The 21,338-nt window shown below is 33.0% G+C and overlaps 1 protein-coding gene across 5 annotated transcripts in view; it reads right to left on the bottom strand.

The window, feature by feature from the left end:
• LOC105258653 (SAM and SH3 domain-containing protein 1) overlaps positions 1-21,338 on the bottom strand; it is a 450,048-nt gene that overhangs the window by 103,803 nt on the left and 324,907 nt on the right. For all 5 annotated transcript variants that reach the window (XR_003123369.1, XM_025412499.1, XM_025412500.1 and 2 more), the window contains exons 2-4: positions 20,229-20,417; positions 17,810-17,973; positions 3,049-3,095 (exon numbers count right to left, since the gene is read on the bottom strand). Coding sequence is in view for 4 of the 5 variants with exons in the window: in XM_025412499.1 (XP_025268284.1) it covers positions 3,049-3,095; positions 17,810-17,973; positions 20,229-20,417 (400 nt within the window). In the remaining variant the exon portion in view is untranslated. The remainder of the gene's footprint in view (positions 1-3,048; positions 3,096-17,809; positions 17,974-20,228; positions 20,418-21,338) is intronic.

The raw sequence follows: 21,338 nt of genomic DNA, 5'->3' as shown, positions 1-21,338 counted from the left end.
ACTTAAATTTTATCTGGAAATGAAGTTTATGTTAAATTAACATATTTATAATGTTAAATTTAATTAAAAGAAAATGTTCTTACATTTTTATGATAAATGACAGAAGAAATATATCGATTTAACATATGGAAACTGTTATAGAGAGAAAAATAACACAACTTATCTATTCATTTTAACATATAACATATTTCATAAAAAATTCGTACATTTACATATTAATTGTGTTGTTTTAACTCTTAGAAACGGTGAATATTAACTCAACGCAGAAATTTCAAAATAACGCAACGATAATATGTTACATTAACTTAAGAGTATGTAAAAAATTTAACACAAAAATTTTTACACGAGAAAATGTTAACAGAAATACAATATGTTTTTTACCGTGTACGACATAAAAGAACAGATATACACGGTAAAAAACATTTTGATTTCTGTTTTCTCGTGTAAAAATTTTTGTATTAAATTTTTAACATACTCTTATGTTAATGTAACATATTATCATTGCGTTATTTTGACATTTCTGCGTTGAATTCATATTCACCGTTTCTAAGAGTTAAAACAACACAATTAATATGTAAATGCACGAATTTTTGATAAAATATGTTATATGTTAAAATAAACAGATAAGTTGTGTTATTTTTCTCTCTATAACAGTTTCCATATGTTAAATCGACATATTTCGTCTGTCATTGATCATAAAAATGTAAGAATAACGTTTTCTTTTAATTAAATTTAACATTATAAATATGTTAATTTAACATAAACTTTATTTTCAGATAAAGTTTAAGTGTTACACTTTTGTGTTAATTTTTAAACATATTACTTGTGTTATTTATTTACACACTTGCCTTCTGTTAAATTAACATTAAAATTAGAGTGGATAAATTGGGACACGTGAAATATGTTAAATTTAACACATTTTTTACTGTGTAGGATATTATAGAAACTAATACTCATCTTTACATTATTCTATATCCGGTATGCTTATCCAATCGATAAAATTTCCATTCATGCGAATATCAAATTTGCATAGAAAGCTACGTCCTTTTTCGTCACGATAAGTAGATCTGTAAATAATTTTATCACTCGTGACGATGGTTAAGAGGCTTAAGAGCTACGGGACGACTACAAGTCAAGCTATCGAGGGATTGCGATCTTCTCTCGGCTTGAAAATTACAAAGTACCCGTTCTACGATCGGCATTATCCGATTTGTATAAGGGATGAGACGCGGGACAACAATGTTGTTCGAGCGATTCCAGCTGCAGCTGTTTGTTAATGTTGGCGATCGGTTACCCGCAAAGGCGCGTGGCGAGATTTTCGTACATTCTCGCATAATACGTGCGCACGGAGGAAGGAAGAAAGGTATCGTTCCCATTGTTAGATCATTTAGATATATTTCATTGGTAAGGACGTGCACACAAAGCATCCTCTCTTGAAAATCGCGTCCGCCTTCACGTATGTAGGGTGATCCCGAACGTTTCAGCCAGACTTTGAGATCTTATAGGAAATCTTATAGGATCTTATAGGAAATTTAATTCTATAGAGATCTTATAGGAAATTTAATTCTGGACAAATAATTTCCAATAAACATGGCTCGAAAAATGCTTCCTTAAGAAGTTATCGCTCAAAAACCTCTGATGAAGGAAGAGCAAAAGATGAAAAGAAAATGAAATAAAAAGAAAATGAAACTAAATAAATTTCTTGTAAAAAACGATAAAAATGTTTTTCTTTTATGAAAATAAAATATTTTTTTTTTAACTAATATTTTAGTAATAGCACGTAATAGTAGAAAATGAATAAAAAGACGTTTTTCAAGAAATTTATTTAGTTTCATTTTCTTTTTATTTCACTTTCTTTTCACCTTTTGCTCTTCCTTCATCAGAGGTTTTTGAGCGATAACTTCTTAAGGAAGCATTTTTCGACCCATGTTTATAGGATATTTTATGTTTAGAATTAAATTTCCTATAAGATCTCAAAGTCTGGCTGGAACATTCGGGGCCACCCTGTATACACGCCACGAGAATGTATGCATCATGTAAAGCCCTACGATCGATGCATTAAATAACTTCCTACTGCATTGAAATCTCTGTTGTACTTCGTTCTGCTTTGATAAGCTTCAGTATGGTTTTCTCAATCTATTATAGAGTTACTCTGTGTCTCTTCTCGTAAAGCGATCTTTCTATATATTACGAATGTCGATATATCAAAAGGAAGAATCGTAACGACTCTACGCTTATAAAATGATCTCATCGTTTATTACTTTATAAATATAATTTATGGAAGTTTCATGGAAAGTCGATACTGCGAATATAATAAACGAGAAACGTAATATACAATTGAAACTTTTCACGAAATTATACAGGGGGTAGACAAAATAATGGGAACACCTGAAAAATAAATACTGTATTTGTTTATTAACAAGATATCGGGCCACCATTTGCCTCAATTCTCTCTGAAATAGAATCATATAATTTTTAAATAGTCTCCAACGGAATATTGTTCCATTCTTCTATTAAATAATACAATTTTTCAAAATGAGTAATTCAACCGTGCATACAGCTGAAAAAGTTCAATCTTGATTCGAACGCATCAAAAATTAACTTTAATATCTTCTCTGACCGGCACAATTACTCGATTTAAATATCCTCCATCATCTTTAAACTAATTGACAGATATTTTGATAAAATAATGGGACACTGGAGACTATTCAAAAATTGTATGGTTCTTTTCCAAGGAAAATTGAAGCTGTATTAAAGGCAAATGATAGCCCAACACGTTATTAATAAACAAATATAAAATATTTCATATTATTTTGTCTACCCCTGCAAATACCATTAAATGGCAGTGCTTGTTATTACAATTGTACAAGTTAATAATTATTCGTATGAATGACAGCCACGCTCGCGAAACGCTGCGCATACTTGTAAATTCGCGTCCTAATTTCGCCTCGCGAATGAACAACGCGACGAAGAGGGGCTCAAGTTTTCCCCTTGTGCCTCTTAAATCTTAAGCAGGGAGACAAATGAAGCTGCGAATATGCGACTTACCGTTAGGCGGGAACTCGTAGAAGAACGCAGATCTCGGGCTCAGACAACTGGAACAGAAGAAAATTACGGTTAAAATATGCTGACAATTAAAGGGACGACTTGGCAGACCGCCCGGCGCTTCTACTTCGCTTTTGTGTCTTCTTGCTTTTTGCCCGCGGCGACATTTCTACGCGTGGGAACGCGTGATTTTCCGGTCACAAACACGGTCGCATCAAAGTTACGAGTATCGATATTAAGCGTAATAGAGTGACTAGTCTCGCTGGGATTTAACATCCTTTGATATATGAAATTGATCGACCGGGGCGCGCATTTCGATACTATTATGCGTCGTTAATGAATTTACTAGTGTTTGCCAAGTTAATTTCAATTTAATTAGTACGTGTTACAGCGACACAATTTGGCTTCTCGTTCGAGTTTAATGCAGTCATGTGTATGATGCGCAAAATAGCCTTATTTTTCAAGTAAATTGCTCGCGAAGTAAAGGATTATCTTGTACGAAGACAAGCGATAGGGAAATAAAGGTAATTATTTAAGGAAATTAATAATTAATAAAATTTTAAAATTAATAAAATTATTTAAGGAAATTACTTAATTCTGATATATCTTTTGTTGTTTTAAAATAATTGTCATCTTTGAAGAAGAATCCGAGTAGAGTGTTGAAGACAGTTTTTGCGAATATAATTTGTATGAAAAGCGCAAAAAGAGATCGAAAATTTCAATTTTTTTAAATAATACATCGCGATACTTGATAATGAAAAACAAAGATTATTCTGTTTTATGCATTCAGACGTGATCTCCCTACGGGCAACAGATTAATATACTGATATGGTCAAAGGTAGCGTTATATTATATGTGCGGCTTAACAAATGCGTAATTCTGTCGGACAAAATTGTGGAATTATTACATCATTAATATAGTTTCCCGTGGCGACATACGCGGTTTCCATGACCGTACGTTAGCCAATGAATGATCGCGTAATTTCCTTCTTTTGTCACCTAAATCTCGTTCTATATAGACTATTGCGAAACAAGAGATCAAAGTGATTTGCAACATGGAACAGTATTTAATTGAGTAACAATTATAATCATTCGACAACCCATCTGTATATCGACAATCCGTTTTCGAAGTGCAAATGTACAATATGTTTGTTCAAAATTCTGTGAAAGTATAAAAAAACAAGTAAAGCGAGAGATAAAGAGAAAGATACAATAGGATACATTTATTAATGCTTTAATATCAATTTACTAATCAATCAAATTTATCCCATTTCAAAAACAAATATAGACGAATCAAGTAAATTATAGAAATGTTTATTTAACCAGTTCATTGGTAATGACCCATATATGTCCACTATGAATAACTTTGCTTTTTGTAATTTTCAACGGATTTGCGTGAAACTTGATAACACCCACATTTTTCGGGTCGCTGACAAATTTGGGATTAAAATTTTAAAATTTTAAATGGCGGATTTAGTATGGTGAATTAATTTCGTTATTCTATTATTACACTGAAAAAAAAATCTGGTTGCATTAATTAGAATTCTGGTAGATTCAACCAATATGTCTGTTGGAAAATGGACGAACCAGAATTCTTGTAGGAATTACCAGATGAATCTGATTAATTTCTTCCTGTTAAATTTACCAAATTTTCTGGTTAATAATACTAAACTCCAGCACCAAGTCGTCTAAAATTTTTTCCATCTAATCTCAAAAGTCTGTTTAATATCCTGAATTCCAACAAGATTATTGGATAAGTTCAATCCAGATTATTGAATAAATTATTTTAAATTCAGTTTGTTAGAAATTAAACTGATAAACAGTGATGCAAGAAGATGATGCAACTAAAACACACACAACAGAGAACTAGCGTCCTTTTTCTGGCACTACTGCTCGTAAGAGAAAAAAAATATACTTTGGATTTAATGTTAATACTAATTCTTTATATACATTTCATACACTGAGAAAAAAATCTGATTGCATTAATTAGAATTCTGGTAGATTCAACCAGTATGTCTGTTGGAAAATGGACGAACAAGAATTCTTGTAGGAATTACCAGATGAATCTGATTAATTTCTTCCTGTTAAATTTACCAAATTTTCTGGTTAATAATACTAAACTCTAGCACCAAGTCGTCTAAAATTTTTTCCATCTAATCTCAAAAGTTTAATATTCTGAATTCCAACAAGATTATTGGATAAATTCAATCCAGATTATTGAATAAATTATTTTAAATTCAGTTTGTTAGAAATTAAACTGATAAACAGTGATGCAAGAAGAAGATGCAGCTCAAACACACACAATCAGAGAGCTTGCGTCCTCTTTCTGGCCTCTTACTGCTCGTAAGAAAAAAAAATATACTTTGGATTTAATGTTAATACTAATTCTTCATATACATTTTATAGCAAATATTGAATACGAGTTAAGTTAAGAGAGTAAGCAAGGAAATTAATGTAACAAGAAATTTTATACATCCAACCAGAAAATACTAATCAAATCCTTGTAGTAAAATCTATTAAACGTTATAGTTATAAAAAATCGAATCTTATCATGATAACTAAAAATTCTTGTTTGATTTAACCAAAATGCCTTCAATCATATACGTTTTGTTGGTAAAATCAAACGATTTTTCTCAGTGCAGTGAACTGGTTAAAATGATTTAGAGTTACTGTTTTGAATGAGTAATTAAAATAATTATTGAATGAGTAATTAAAATATCTTCATAATAGCGACAAAAAGGGAAAATATACGTAAATCCCAATATACATCTCGGGCCCCGTAAAGCTATCGTACCTTCGTAAATAATGATATTCGCCAAAGTATTCCAAGTATCTTCTGCCCAAGGGCGATCGATCTCTTACGGTGGATCACGTCGGAATGCGCTTGCGATTTCTAATCAACGTCAAGGATCCAAGAAGCGCAAGCTAATAGTCTTATTGGCTGATCTCGTTGATCTCGATTCTATCGAGGGCACAAAGCAGACCGTCGTCGAGGAAGTCGAGAAATGTCACCGGGCATAAACACACACATACACGCGTGTTCAATCGGCGGTGGCAGCAGAATGGCCCGCGGGAACGGCCAAGGGGTCGACAGGGTTCACGTGCCAGAGAATCGGTAATAGAGATAGCGCGTCGTTGTCTCAATGTGTCCTGATACACCGCGCCGTAATACTAACCGCATACTAATAGGATCCTTTGACGAAAAGCTAACATCTCGAAGGGTAAACCGCCGCGCGCGTTGCAATTCCGGTCGACGGCCACTCCCGGCCAAGGCGGCCTCTCTTCCTATGTATCCACTACGGTCACTATCCCGAATCGATTACCTCGAGTGGCCCTTTCTCGTCGATGGATTCGTAATAGATTCTACTGGCAGGGTAATGCAAACGAAGAATATCCGGTGCGTCCAAGGACCGATATTAACAGCTGTACGCATAATGTTTATTTCGTCAAAAAACACAAGCCTGCGAAAAAGGGGGTTTCTTCAAAATTGTTTTTGAAGATGCAATAGTGATTTTTGACGTAATTTTGTGCGCTGAATCTGAACCTGGCTGAAACGCCGAAGCGTTTGCGTAGCACGTCAGGTTTTTGAGTTATTTGTAGTTTAATAGCCCAAAAATCGCTATTTTGGCTAATTTCATGAATTTATTGCGAGGAAACCAAATTTTTTGAAATATTTCTGTCAATGGCATCGCATAGTACTCACTTTCATCTTTCGAATCCACTTTCGATTACCGCTGCACGATTTTTTTTCACTCAGATATACAAGTTATAAGATTGGTCATGCATAAGGATCCAATAAGCCATTCTAAATCAACCGTGCCACCTCTCTATTTCACTACGAATCAAAATTACGATAAAAATATACATTTTTAAATACCTTCTGTCACCTTTCGAAATTAAAAATGGCGCATCCAATATGGCGAATAGAATCACAATAAAAAGGCATAAAATTTAAAAAAATTTATCAAAATGTGTAACAACTGTATTAGACATTTCTTTACAATACTTTTTTGGCCAACCGAACCTGACATATGTCAGTCTTTCCAAATTTCAAGATCATGGATCTACCATATTTATGTCTATATAAATTTTCATTAACGTAAATTTTCTTACAACGTTATACTTATATATCTCAGCGAAAAAAAATCGTGCGGCGGTAATCGAAAGTGAATTTGAAAGACGAAAGTGAGTATTATACGATGCCATTGACAGAAATATTTCAAAAAATTTGGTTTCCTCACAATAAATTCATGAAATTCGGCAAGATAGCGATTTTTGAACCATTCAATTACAAATTACTCAAAAACGTGACGTGCTACGCAAATTCGGCGGCCAGATTCGGATTCAGCGCACAAAATTACGTCGGAAATCACTGTTGCATCTTAAAAAAAAAGAAAAAACTCGCAGGCCTGTAAAATTAAAGGCTTCTTACAATTGGATTACTAAAGGGGGGAAGAAGCATACGAGGGAAAGAAGCAAAAAATTGTCGTCCCTTGAACGACAATTGAATGTCGAAAAAGTGAAGTTTACGAGACTTTCAGATCCAAAGAAATCCAACATTTATTTCGTCGGTACCTAAGCGTCGTAAAATCGATTACATCTGTCACGGTTCGAATGTACGACTGTATTGGACTTGCTTTCTCGTTAAACTTACAACATCTAGACGGAAGGAGTGATTGCTTCTTTCTTAGGTAACGACGAATCTAGCCGTGTGCCAAGTAGCAATCGATTTAGGGTTGTTAAGAGTCATGATTACTGCGACGACTAGGCGTCGGAAGAGCCGTGCTTCGTGTGGTACGACATAAATGGATGGTAGAACGTTACCGTCACTCGCGCGGGGAATCCTGATGAAGCTGCGGGATCGAAGTCAGCTGACGTAACGTAGTCCTTCGCATGCGAGGGACGCTCCATCGTACATGTTTCGTACGCGATTGAAAAGAAACTTGAAAAAAAAACACGAGGATCTTCTCGTGTCTTTAATCCGTTAGCTGCCACTCGAGTATGTAAATTTCTTCGATTCAGCACGAGTCGTTTTAAAAAATATACAAGACGGAATGACTACAGCGCGTTTTTTTTCTCGAGAAAATTAATGCGTTGCAATAAAATAGTTTCGAAACTTTTAAAATCTTATTAAGATTATTATACTCGATTATTATATTATTGCAATATTTCTTTATTCCTTTTAATACTTCGCAACTCAAAAGTAATATCAGCAAGTTGAATATTAATATAAAATGTTCAATAAACGTTGAATAATGAATCAATGTTGAAATGTATTTAAGAGATCGACTGCTGCATTTCTGTACTTGTTACGATGTTATAATAACTTTGTGCGTGTGATTATTGTATTCCATAAGCTATTTCAAAATTTGAAAAGCAGATGAAGATGTAAAAAAGTTTCAAATAAATCCCGTACTTTACATTTATTTTAAAATGATGTTTTTTACAATTTTTTCTGAAAAAAAAGGTATACGAAAAAATTAATTTTACGTGCGTAAAATATGAACAATGATATCAAACTAAATTGCAAACTAAATTTAATGTTTTTATGAAGACACGTCTGCGTTTGATACCGAATACCCAGCGTGCAGTTGACGAGAAGGGCATAGAAACGGCACGTATCCGGTTCGCTGCATTAACGTGATTCCAGTATAATCACGCGCGATACATTTGTAATAATGAATGAATTTACGGGAGAATAGCAGTTTCCGTCGTTATTCATAAGCACACGTTCCTCGTTGAAATTTCAATAAAGTCCGTTATTTTTGTTTGATAAAAATAATCAGGCATTTCTCATAAAACGTACGTTGCCCGCAAAATCTACATTTAATATTACGAGATTACATAACGATTAATAATTGTATTCCTTTCACGCATAAAGAACGATAAATATGTATCTAGCTTTAACGCTATTTAAGGTGCTATCTACAGGCGCTTGATAATGATAAAAGAATCACATTTATAATGATATAAACTGATTACAAATGTAATTTTAATATCGAAATAATGTATGTTATAGCCAAAGGATTTACATTAAAATGACAACTTTGTCTTTTATTAAAATGTAAAATTTATTTAAGCCTGCTGACTTTATAATGATCAAAGTAATTTTCCACATACATTTTACATACGGTCTCAATATATTAATAACAATCGACTTCGCAAAGACAATAAAACATTCGAATAATTAGGACGAGCGCACATTGAGAAAAATCGTTTGATTGTACCAACAAGACGTTTATGATTGAAGACATTTTGATTAAATCAAATAAGAATTTCTAGTTATCATGATAAGACTCGATTTTTTATAACTAGAACGTTTAATAGATCTTACTATAAGGATTTGGTTAATATTTTCTGGTTGGATCTATAAAATTCCTTGTTACATTAATTTCTTTGCTTACTCTCTTAACTTAACTCGTATTCAATATTTGCCATAAAATGTATATAAAGAACTAGTATTAACATTAAATCCAAAGTATATTTTTTTCTCTTAGGAGCAGTAGTGCCAAAAAGAGGACGCTAGCTCTCTGTTTGTGTGTGTTTGAGTTGCATCCTCTTCTTGCATCACTTCTTGCATCTCTTTATCAGTTTAATTCCTAACAAATTAAATTTAAAATAATTTATTCAATAATCTGGATTGAATTTATCCAATAATCTTGTTGGAATTCAGAATATTAAACAGACTTTTGAGATTAGATGGAAAAAAGTTTAAATGACTTGGTGCTGGTGAGTTTAGTATTATTAATCAGAAAATTTGATAAATTTAACAGGAAAAAATTAATCAGATTCATCTGGTAATCGTACAAGAATTCTGGTTCGTCTACACATAGAAAAATGTACTGTATTCAAGTAAATATTATTTATTTTAAGTATATTATAAATTTGTATATCCACAAATATATCATAAGTTCATCACAAGCATTAAATTTAATTGAATATTTTCTGAATTTTAGTAAGTGCAGTATTTTAGTTAAGAATATTAAATTAAAACAAAAATTCGGTTTGCTTATTACATAGAGTTGGCGTAAAATAAGTTTGATTTTTCTTTGATACAACTTTATAATATTTTTGAAGAGAAAATAATTTCTTCTTCTGAGTACATGATAATGAGATTTTCTAATACTTGTGAGTATATTTTAAGACTATTATCAAGAATACATTCTTTGTTGAAGAAAACTATTACTTAAAAAAAGAAAAATAAACTGAGTAATCGCTTTTCTTGACATTAGAATGATATTTTTCTCTGTGTATCTTCTTACAGACATACCGGTTGAATCTACCAGAATTCTAATTAATGCAACCAGATTTTGTTCTCGGTATGAATAGGGAATTCCCAAGCTGTTGAATTCACATTCTCGGAAATAGGAGAATACAATTATTTCGGAAAAAAACGAATCGAATTTTCGACTGAAATTTTTTATATCCTAATTAAGATATGTGTGTACTGGAGATCTGTTAATAAATTATATCACATCGAATGCATTGCAAATTTTATGATATCATGGACCTGGTGGTAATTTGCTAATTTGCTATTCTAATTAATGCAACCAGATTTTTTCTCAGTGCAAGATTCAAATCCACTGCTCCCCCTAAAATCCTGTGCTCGGCGCATAAATACACACCTGCGCGAAATCACGTGTATGAGGAGCAACGACGTGGTGATTCGACAGCTTTATTCGATAAAGAGGAAGAGAGAGAGAGAGAGAGAGAGAGAGAGAGAAAGAGAGAGAGAGAGAGAAAGAGTCGAATGGATCGAAAAATCTGTTTTGTCCCAACAGGGATCGCGCCATCGATCGAAACGCGCGGCCGACAATTGTAGACGACCGAATGCCGGAGTATGGAAGGACTAAACTGCGATTATACGCGGAATGACGGGCGCGAGGTCGAGAGTTTCGCAGCGCGAATAATCGAGCCCCGCGCGCATTTCGGCGCGCGCGATGCAACGCGATGCAACGCGATGCAACGCGACGCGAAGCGAGGCGAAGCGACGCGACGTGCGTCGATGGGATTACCTTGCCGGGCCGTCAACACGACAAAACCGACCATCGGCCGTGGCTGTCAACACGTCAGTCAGGCTTTACTTTGCCGCGTTATTGTCCGTTTATTAATTTATGACCGCGATCCGTGCGATTGTTTATAGCGCGAATGTTCCGACGTCTATTTTCGCGAATACGACGAGCGCGCGGCTAAGCCGTTCAATCTGTCGTAGCGCCCGGAGTCGCGATTAATTTTCTCTATTATAAATTATTCCCAGATCCATAAATACATTGCATGTACGAAATGACTAGGGTTGCAAGACCCAAGACAAGACAATATTCGTAAAAATATTGTATTGGTATTGAAAATTTTCAAAAATTTAAATCTTGTCTTGGTGTTGTGTGAATATTGGTAGCAAAAATCTCGTCTTGTATTGTCTTGTCTCGATTTTATTAACAATTTTTTATCTAATATTAAAAAATTATTTAAATAATATTTAATATAATTTTTGAAATATAATTTGAAATAATCATTACTATTGTACTATATTTTAATTATAATTATTACTATGTAATCGATATAAATGCCGTCTATTTACTTAAAAAAACATTTACTGTTGGAAAACAGAAATTAATAACTATTTACAGGCTCCAAGAGAATGTGCAGATATAAATATTTTGGAGTGGTAAAAAAATCAGGTTCATTTATCCCATATTGTCAAAAATGGCTCGAGACATTTTAAGTTCAACTGCCTCATCCGTGCCAGTAGAAAAACTTTTCTCAATAGAAACTCTGACTATGTCAAAAAATAGAACCAGATTACAAAGTAAATCTTTAAAAGCACTACTAATGTGCATCAATTTCTGGGTGAAATGCTCTTTAATGTCTAAAATTTGCGAGTTTGATTTCTAATTTATATAAATGTTATATTGTATTAATATTAAATGTTTTTAAATTTATCAATATAAATGTTTTTATTGAATAAAATTTTTTTAAATTCGTATATAGTGATTTTTTTTCATTTACAAATATAAATATTTTAGTTTTTTGAGAATCAATAATCTTGACAAGACTAATAATCTTGACAGTCTTAGTCTTGGTATTGTCTTGATAACTAATTATAAATCTTGTCTTGATCTTGTCTTGAAATTCAAGACAAGACAAGACAATATCAAGACTAATCTTGGTATCTCGTGCAACCCTAGAAATGACTCGACTCGATGTAGCCAATGGAAAAAACTGAATAAAATACCTAGGATTAAGTCTGAAAAAAAATATAAATAAAAATGTCGACCTGTACGCTTAAAAAATCCGCTTAAAAAATATTTTTTACGCGCACGAATCGACACGTTATGCGTAAATGAATATTCAAGGGGGGTGGGGGATATAATAAAAAAGCGCGCGTCCGAAAAACCGGACGGTGTATTACATTATGATAATGACATATTCGCGCGAATATCCTCGGTGAGAAGACGTGACGCGGCCGGCCAGTCCGGTTCGGTCGGTTGCATCATCGGCGGGTAATCGTTAAACGCATCATCGACCGTGTGACAAACGGCCGGCCATGTGCACAACCGCGTATAATTAATGCACGCGATCCATTCGTCAATCGGACGCGATATCCATCTCCGCGTTGCTAATGAATTCCGCGATCATCGTCTCGCCGCTTCGACGCGCGTCCTGACGACGAGCACGATGGATCCTCTCGCTCGCACCAGGTTCAAAGCGAGTTGCATGCAAGATCGGCGCGGAGGATATCGCTATCCCAGGATCTCCCTTCCATGGGAAAGATCCCACAGAGGAGATATTTATTATTGCGAAACAATGGAAGAAAACCTAGTCACGCCAGTGAGAAAAATATGAGAAACTTTATAAATTGTTTCACTCCTTTATTCATCTTCTTATATCATCTTTTTGGAATATCAAGAGTATAAGGTAAATGGCTATAACTTCGTCAGCGGATATAATTTCGACAAACCTTAAAATTAAATAAATTAAACAATCTCGCGTATATTTCCCGATTTAAAACGATTTGAACATCGTTATAGCCATTTACCTTATACTGCATTTATTCCATCATTTATAATATTGAGAGAATATTTTTACATCTTCATATTTGAAATATTTAAAATTCTCGTAATGTGTTTATTTAAACAAAAATTTGTTTATCGACGCGAAAGTAGATGAAATAGAGGTTCGTGAAATTCTGATTCTACACTGAGAAAAATCGTTTGATTGTACCAACAAGACGTATATGATTGAAGGCATTTTGGTTAAATCAAACAAGAATTTCTAGTTATCATAAGACTCGATTTTTTATAACTAGAACGTTTAATAGATTTTACTATAAGGATTTGGTTAATACTTTCTGATTGAATCTATAAAATTTCTTGTTACATTAATTTCTTTGCTTACTCTCTTAACTTAACTCGTATTCAATATTTGCCATGAAATGTATATAAAGAACTAGTATTAACATTAAATCCAAAGTATATTTTTTTTGTCCTACGAGCAGTAGTGCCAGAAAGAGGACGCTAGCTCTCTGATTGTGTGCGTTTTAGCTGCATCCTCTTCTCGCATCACTGTTTATCAGTTTACTTTCTAACAAACTAAATTTAAAATAATTTATTCAATAATCTGGATTGAATTTATTCAATAATCTTGTTGGAATTCAAAATATTAAACAGACTTTTGAGATTAGATGGAAAAAATTTTAGACAACTTGATGCTGGCGAGTTTAGTATTATTAACCAGAAAATTTGGTAAAATTTAACAGGAAGAAATTAATCAGATTCATCTGGTAATTCCTACAAGAATTCTGGTTCGTTCATTTTTTAACAGACATACTGGTTGAATCTACCAGAATTCTAATTAATGCAACCAGATTTTTTCTCAGTGCAGTAGAAGAATTGTTATCAATTGCAGTGAATCTATTATTCAATTTATTATTATCTTATTATTAAATTTAGTAAATTTATCAGGAAAAAATTAATCAGATTCATCTGGTAATTCCTACAAGAATTCTGGTTCGTTCATTTTTTAACAGACATACTGGTTGAATCTACCAGAATTCTAATTAATGCAATCAGATTTTTTTCTCAGTGCAGTAGAAGAATTGTTATCCATTGCAGTGAATCTATTATTCAATTTATTATTATTTTATTATTAAATTTAGTAAATTTATCAGGAAAAAATTAATCAGATTCATCTGGTAATTCCTACAAAAATTCTGGTTCGTCCATTTTCCAACAGACATACTGGTTGAATCTACCAGAATTCTAATTAATGCAACCAGATTTTTTTCTCAGTGCAGTAGAAGAATTGTTATCCATTGCAGTGAATCTATTATTCAATTTATTATTATCTTATTATTAAATTTAGTAAATTTAACAGAAAGAAATTAATCAGATTCATCTGGTAATTCCTACAAGAATTCTGGTTCGTCCATTTTCCAACAGACATACTGGTTGAATCTACCAGAATTCTAATTAATGCAACCAGATTTTTTTCTCAGTGCAGTAGAAGAATTGTTATCCATTGCAGTGAATTTATTAGAAATTGTTTCCATCACGATTCAGATTGTTAGGTGGAAGATAAAGGCGAAAGATGTACCTCATCGACTATTTTTCAATGTTTTTCGCGCAATCTGCCATGTAACGATACCACGGCAGTACATGCTTTATAGTACCGCGATAAATTACCGCGGAGTCAGTAATTATTTTGGCGTATGTGGGCAACGGAGACCGCGTTCTCTCGGCTCGTTGCATTAACGTGCCGAGCGTTGCGATGATATTTATGAGCCCATTAAAAATCCCCGCCTAATGTCCTTCGGAACATAGATATTTTTGCAAGAAAATAAGTTTCCCCAACGATACGCAATAAAGATACGATATTGGATTCGTGTACCGATGTTAATTCGTTCGCTCATCACTGGCAAAATTATTATTATTATTTTCGTCCTATTCTCATGCCTTGGTTATAAAGTGTTTTGTGATAAGAACAATTAGTAATATATATAATAATAATAGTAATAAAAAATAGAATATATAATTGAATACAATTAAGATTAATGATAATAAACGATTACATCGATTAAAATGAAAACATAATCATATTAATTTTTAAATTTCCTTATTCTCATTAATTTTCAATATTTCGATTGGATGACTATTGACTCACTTTTACAGCTATATCATCATCATTGCTATCATTTTTTATTTTGTACATTGTATTTTCCAATCTTCCTATTTAAGAGAGCAATAGAAGAGCACTATTTTCGATTCTCGTTATTTACAGGACGCCAATTAAATCCATGAAAAGCTTCGTTCGATTGATCGTTATTTCCAAACAATTAATTTTATGGTCGCCGCAAATTAGTGCCATTATTAGATTGAGCAATAATTTTACCAGCTTGTCAATATATCCATATAATATTCTATAGTTACATGCACTTCAAAATTTTGAATCGGTACGAAAAATAAACTATATAAATTTCTCTTTCATTGAATTATAATTAAAAATACGGATAAAAAATTGTCTTTTTAATTATAATATTCTATTTTACAATATTCTATAGTTACATGCATCTCAAAATTTTGAATCGGTACGAAAAATAAACATTTCGCTTTCATTGAATTATAATGAAAAATACGGATAAAAATGTGTCTTTTTAATTATAATATTCTATTTAATTATAATATTCTATTTTATAATATTCTATAGTTACATGCATCTCAAAATTTTGAATCGGTACGAAAAATAAACATTTCGCTTTCATTGAATTATAATTAAAAATACGGATAAAAAATTTGTCTTTTCAATTATAATATTCTATTTTATAATATTCTACAGTTACATGCATCTCAAAATTTTGAATCGGTACGAAAAATAAAAATTTCTCTTTCATCGAATTATAATTAAAAATATGGATAAAAAATTTGCTGAAATCGTTTTAATTTACAATAACAAAAGCTACAATTATAGCAATTGCAGAAGAAATTTCTGAAATTTCTTTTGGAAAAGGATCCGATGCATTCGATTCAAATTCTGCGTCGTTACGAAGCCGAGTCACAGTACCAAGAACGCGAATATGGTCTGTGTGAAAGCGTACTCATTCGCAAAGCATGCTCATCGTAGCAACGAGAAGGGCGAGAGAGTAGTTTCATGAGCTTATTCGCGCATACACGAAAACAGTCGATGCCCATGGCGCGATAATGGAATTTAATAATGCGATATGCCCTCTCCCTCTTTCTCTCTCCTATCTTGGTGCCTTTCTCGCTCCCTTTTCGTCTTTCGGTTTCTCCTGCTAGCAACGATGCGGCGTCGAGCAAGTACACGAGAATGCCGGGCCAAACGTGCTCACTGCCTCGGTTCGTCGGTTAATTAGCCATTAAATATCAAGCAGCCGGCGCGAGACTGCACGCAGATGGTATTTCGGATCAGTTAGAGCAGTTAGCAATGGGCAATTACGGATAATAAACAGACTGTGCGACTGCGGCAGCGAACGGCATCGTGTTATGCGAACGGTCCGGAAAGCCGAGTAGCGTTTGTACTGTGCAGAGGTGCGTAAAAATGGGACCATTAAATACAAAGGTCTCTCCAACGTGTTTGAAATTCTGATGTCTTTTCTTTAAATCTCCTTTCTCTCTGCTGCTATATAAACAGGGAGTTAATAGCGGCGGAAATTGATGTAAAAAAAATTAAAAACTTGCAAATTCCGTAATTAGAATATTATACAAGAAAGAAATTAGAATATTATAGAATATAATATAATTTTGCAAATGATAAAAGTTCAAAATTTGAAGAAAAGCGGGAACAAAATATTTATTTCACGTTGATAGATCGCTTCTAATTGGTGAGATTAAATCTAATTTGAATTTGATATCCGTGCTGTCCGATTAAAACAACGTGTCATATCCCCCTTTTCATACAAATTGAATATTAAGCGTTCGATAAGAACGTCCGCGCTTCATAAACACGGAATTCGATATTCTGTATGATTTACGATAAAACGGTTTTTATTTGTTTCAAGGGAGGATTAATTAATCGACACGTCAAAATTTTAGGATTAACTGGATCAACCATTAGCATTAATCCTTCATTATTCCCGCGCATTATCTGACTATCCAAATCGAATCGTCATATGCGAAAATCCTCCTGTTTTCTCGGATGTGCAATGTTCGATAAATATATTCGATGTCGGGCATCACTGACGCGATTCGAACAAGTAATGGATTTTGCGGCGTTAATCTTCTCTTGTACAATAAATAGTGTTCGAATATAACATAGTAATAGCTACTATTTTTTATTTTATTAATAATTTAATTTATATGTGTATTATAAACTTGGAAAAATAAATAGAAATATTAAATTTTGAAATTTTAGAAAAAATTTCAAGATGCAACCTCTGTCTGATTAGTTTCGACTTATTCTACTAATTTTTCTGATCGCTAAATTATTATTATGCCTAATCACTGTATTATTCTTTATAATTCCATTATTAATTTTCTCAATTTAATCAATTATATAATCAAATATTTGCTCAACTTAATCCTCCCTCCTCTCTCTTATACATACATGCATTCACGCAAAGAAAGAGAAAGAAGGAACGAGAAAGAGAGAAAGAGAAATAGTAACAATTTTCTTTATACGTCTATATTTTATTTTATTTATGTTTCATTTTCTTAGTTTTAAAAATGTTTTTTACTATCTATTTGAGCCAGATCATATTTGCGGACAAACTATCGCAATATCATATACAGATATCAACATGTATTTCCTCTTACCTTTGGTAGGTTGGCTGAGGTCCACCTGATGTCACGGCACTAGTCGTGTTTTGTGTGGCGAGTGCGAGCTTCTGCTGTCGATGCTGAAGCATCTGTCTGCTGAAGACACCGTATCCGAAGCCATAGATTTCATCCTCCTCCTTGTCGCTGAGGCAGCTCGAGGGCTGCACAAAAATGGAGAACGTTCGCTCTTTTCCACTATCTTATACAGAGCGGCGGGTTTTGCTTGCGAAGCAGTACGGGACTACCACCACTTACGTCGTAAGTAGGAAAAGCCTCGGGGGTAGTATTAAGAACTCGTTACAGCGAAGGCAACATTGTTGTGCCGCGAAATTTTGTGAGAAAAGAGATCGTAGACCTGGGGGTCAGTCTAATCGTATCTTTTGAGATGATAAATAAATCCCAACCATCCTCCCAGAAAAAAATCTTCCAATTATATAGAATTTTTTTTATACGTAATGATAAATCCGTATGAAATTTCGATTTCGTTATAGATTATTAATTATTATTTTGTGTGTATGTATTATATTTTTGTAGTATTATAGTGTCTTCATATAAGTTTCGAGAAATATATATAATATAAGGAATATTTATCCTTTATTTAATTTACGTAAAATTTATATTAGTAGTAAAAGTACCTTTGATTTAAAAAGCGCTGCGTTAAAATCTTTTTTTAAAAATCCAAAATTGTAAAAAAGTTAATTTAAATCAAATTTTAATAAAACAAAATCGGCGCAAAACCTGATAAAAAATTTTATTGATAGTAAATTTTCTAAGAGTGTCTTGATAATTGTAATCATACGCTTTAAAAAAGTGATTTATTTTTGTAATCAAAATATTTTTTTCAATATTGTTAATTTAACATTAATTTTTATATCATGTAATTAAATATTTACGAAATTGTTTTTACGTTACATTTTTGATCATGTAAAACTTTAATAATTTGCAAACTGTAAGAATATATCGAGAGATGTAGAAACTTAAACGATATACGATCAGCTAATTGATTTAACAATCGTTTTCACGTTTAATTCAGACGTGATATTTCAGAAAGCGAGTAAGTTTTATTAATTTTTCAAATTGACACGCTATCGATCTTCGAAGAAGCATGACCTTAATCGTCAATCGATTGCTTGCGCTTGAAAACTCGATTAGACGCGAAGAAAGTCTGGAGTAACGAACAATAACCGATTTAAGCTGGGATCGATAGAGTCTACATGGTTAATCGCCTTAAAGCACTTTAGGAAGTTACTTATGAAGGAGCCACGATCCCACAAATGTAAAGTGTTTGAACTTCTAAATCATTCTTCGCTAAATCTCTCTTTTATTGAGCACTCAATATATAAAAAGATGTTTCTTGCAGAAAAATATGTAACGATATTTTGTATCTATTTTCAAAATATTGAGAATGAAAATTGTACAGAATGTCCTTACATATGTTTAGAATCTTCAGTACAATTTTTAAATCGATTCACTAAAGCGTTATTCACAAGTTATAAGGATTTTAATTTGCACCAAATTAACATGTGTTCTTATGGGAAACGTATAACCATGTCGATTCAAATGACAAAAACACATGGAAATAATATTCAGAATTTGTTAAAAATTGCAAAAGTTTAGATACAGAGGAAATATTTGGTCAAATAATATTATACAAGTACTAATTGGTTAAAAAGATATTAAATATCATTCAATGAAGTTAGCCATGTATCTGTCACAAGGCAAATTCTCTGCCAAAAGTTAGTCATTTCGATTAACAAAATTCGGAATATTTCAGTAAAACGCAATAAATATTAAAAATACATCTCTGTGCTGTAGCTAAGATCAAATTATAATGTTCCACATAATTTCTTACTCAAAATACGAGTACATCAAAAGTGGATATTCATCATTATTGATTTTCAGCTACTTTTTGCTGGGATTGTACATACAAAACATCCTTAAAATGTTTTCTAAACTTAATATTGCAATTCATATAATCTTTCAATTATCAATTGCTTGCCATCAATTAAATTAATTATTGTTTTAATTTAAATATTCAATGTTAATATTCTTTTGCAAAAACTGTTAACACGTCACTTTAGCGTAATAAATACGTTCGTATTTCATCGACAAGCGATTGTCTACGTCTGACAATTTTCCTCGTAACAAAATTGCATCTATCCATCAGAAAGAGGCACAAGTGCTTGTATCGAATCAACTGGACGTGTTCCTCTCGCGAATTCTGTCCCTTCGAAAGCAATTTGGCGAAGTGTCAGGGGAATAGAGTAATAAGAAGAAATCGTGTGGCGATAGACAAGCCACTACACACTGTATGTCATCCTTTAACCGCATTATGCTGCCCGCGGAAGCAATAAAAAGGGAATTGACGGGGTGGGAAGGGTGGCAAATAAAAGCGAATATGAGGAATTTTGCTTACCGAGTACTTCCCGGGCACGTAAATGGGCTGTGAATGACTGGTGGTGAGCTGAGTGTTGGGCATTCTGGCAGAAGCGTTTGTTTCTCGCCGGCGTAACTCCTCGAGCGGTTCCAAAACATCTCCGTAATGTGTTCTGAAGAGATCCGCGTACCTCGAAGCGAGTCCCTCCAAGTATCCCCTCTCACCCTCCTGAAAGAAAGCAATATCAACACCGTTAGGACCTGGTATAGGAAACAAACGCAATAACGCGATATACGTAAACATGTGTATTTTGCAGATATGTCGTTTGCCATACAGAAAGATCAGTCACATTGTCACAGTTAATTATGCGGCACGTAATTAATTGTATCTTGCATCATTTATAAAGTGCGGAAATATTCATTATCGCGGTCAATCATGCGCGATATGTTGACAGGGCGATGTATTGTACAATCGAGGGATGCGTAGAGTACAGTAAATTTGCAAAGTGATTTTTCAAATATATGATGAATTATTTCGCCAATTTTTTTCAACGAAATCGTGTAGAAAAATGAGAACAATTAAGCAATATATACATTTTTTCGAGCATATTTCGGTGCAATGTCGAAATTCAATTATGTGTGCTTAAACAGATTTGTACAAAATGTGTTGTAATAAATTCCTTCTCTTCGTGAATTAATAAATAAATGTAAATTTTCACAATACAACTGTCACATAAAATCAATTTTCGTTGAAAACATATTTTACAGATTAGATTAATTATTCAGTTATTTGTTAATGAAGGCTGACAAAAGCACGGAATTTTGTGATATACTGCAAATAATAACCAACAATATATATATTGTCTGATTAAATTGAATCACTGGTTAAACTGATATAACTTTTCGAAAAGTCGGGAACACATATAATACGTCTAAACGAAAAATCTACGTTATCTAGGATTGTGTGGAAAGTTGTTAATATATGCGCGAGCGAAATGTTTCTCCGCTTTTCAAATATAATAACAACTAAATATTAAATTTGTTTTCTTTACCAGCGCTATCGCATCTTTCTCATTTGGATAAAATAAAATTCATGTTTATTCCTATACTCACTTTTAGGACAAAAAAATTGTAAACAAAAAAATTTACA

The sequence above is a fragment of the Camponotus floridanus genome, unplaced genomic scaffold (genome assembly GCF_003227725.1).
Source record: "Camponotus floridanus strain SB8 unplaced genomic scaffold, Cflo_v7.5 scaffold51, whole genome shotgun sequence".
In the NCBI taxonomy this organism is placed as follows: Eukaryota; Metazoa; Arthropoda; class Insecta; order Hymenoptera; family Formicidae; genus Camponotus; species Camponotus floridanus.
This window is presented reverse-complemented; position numbering and strand designations above follow the sequence as displayed.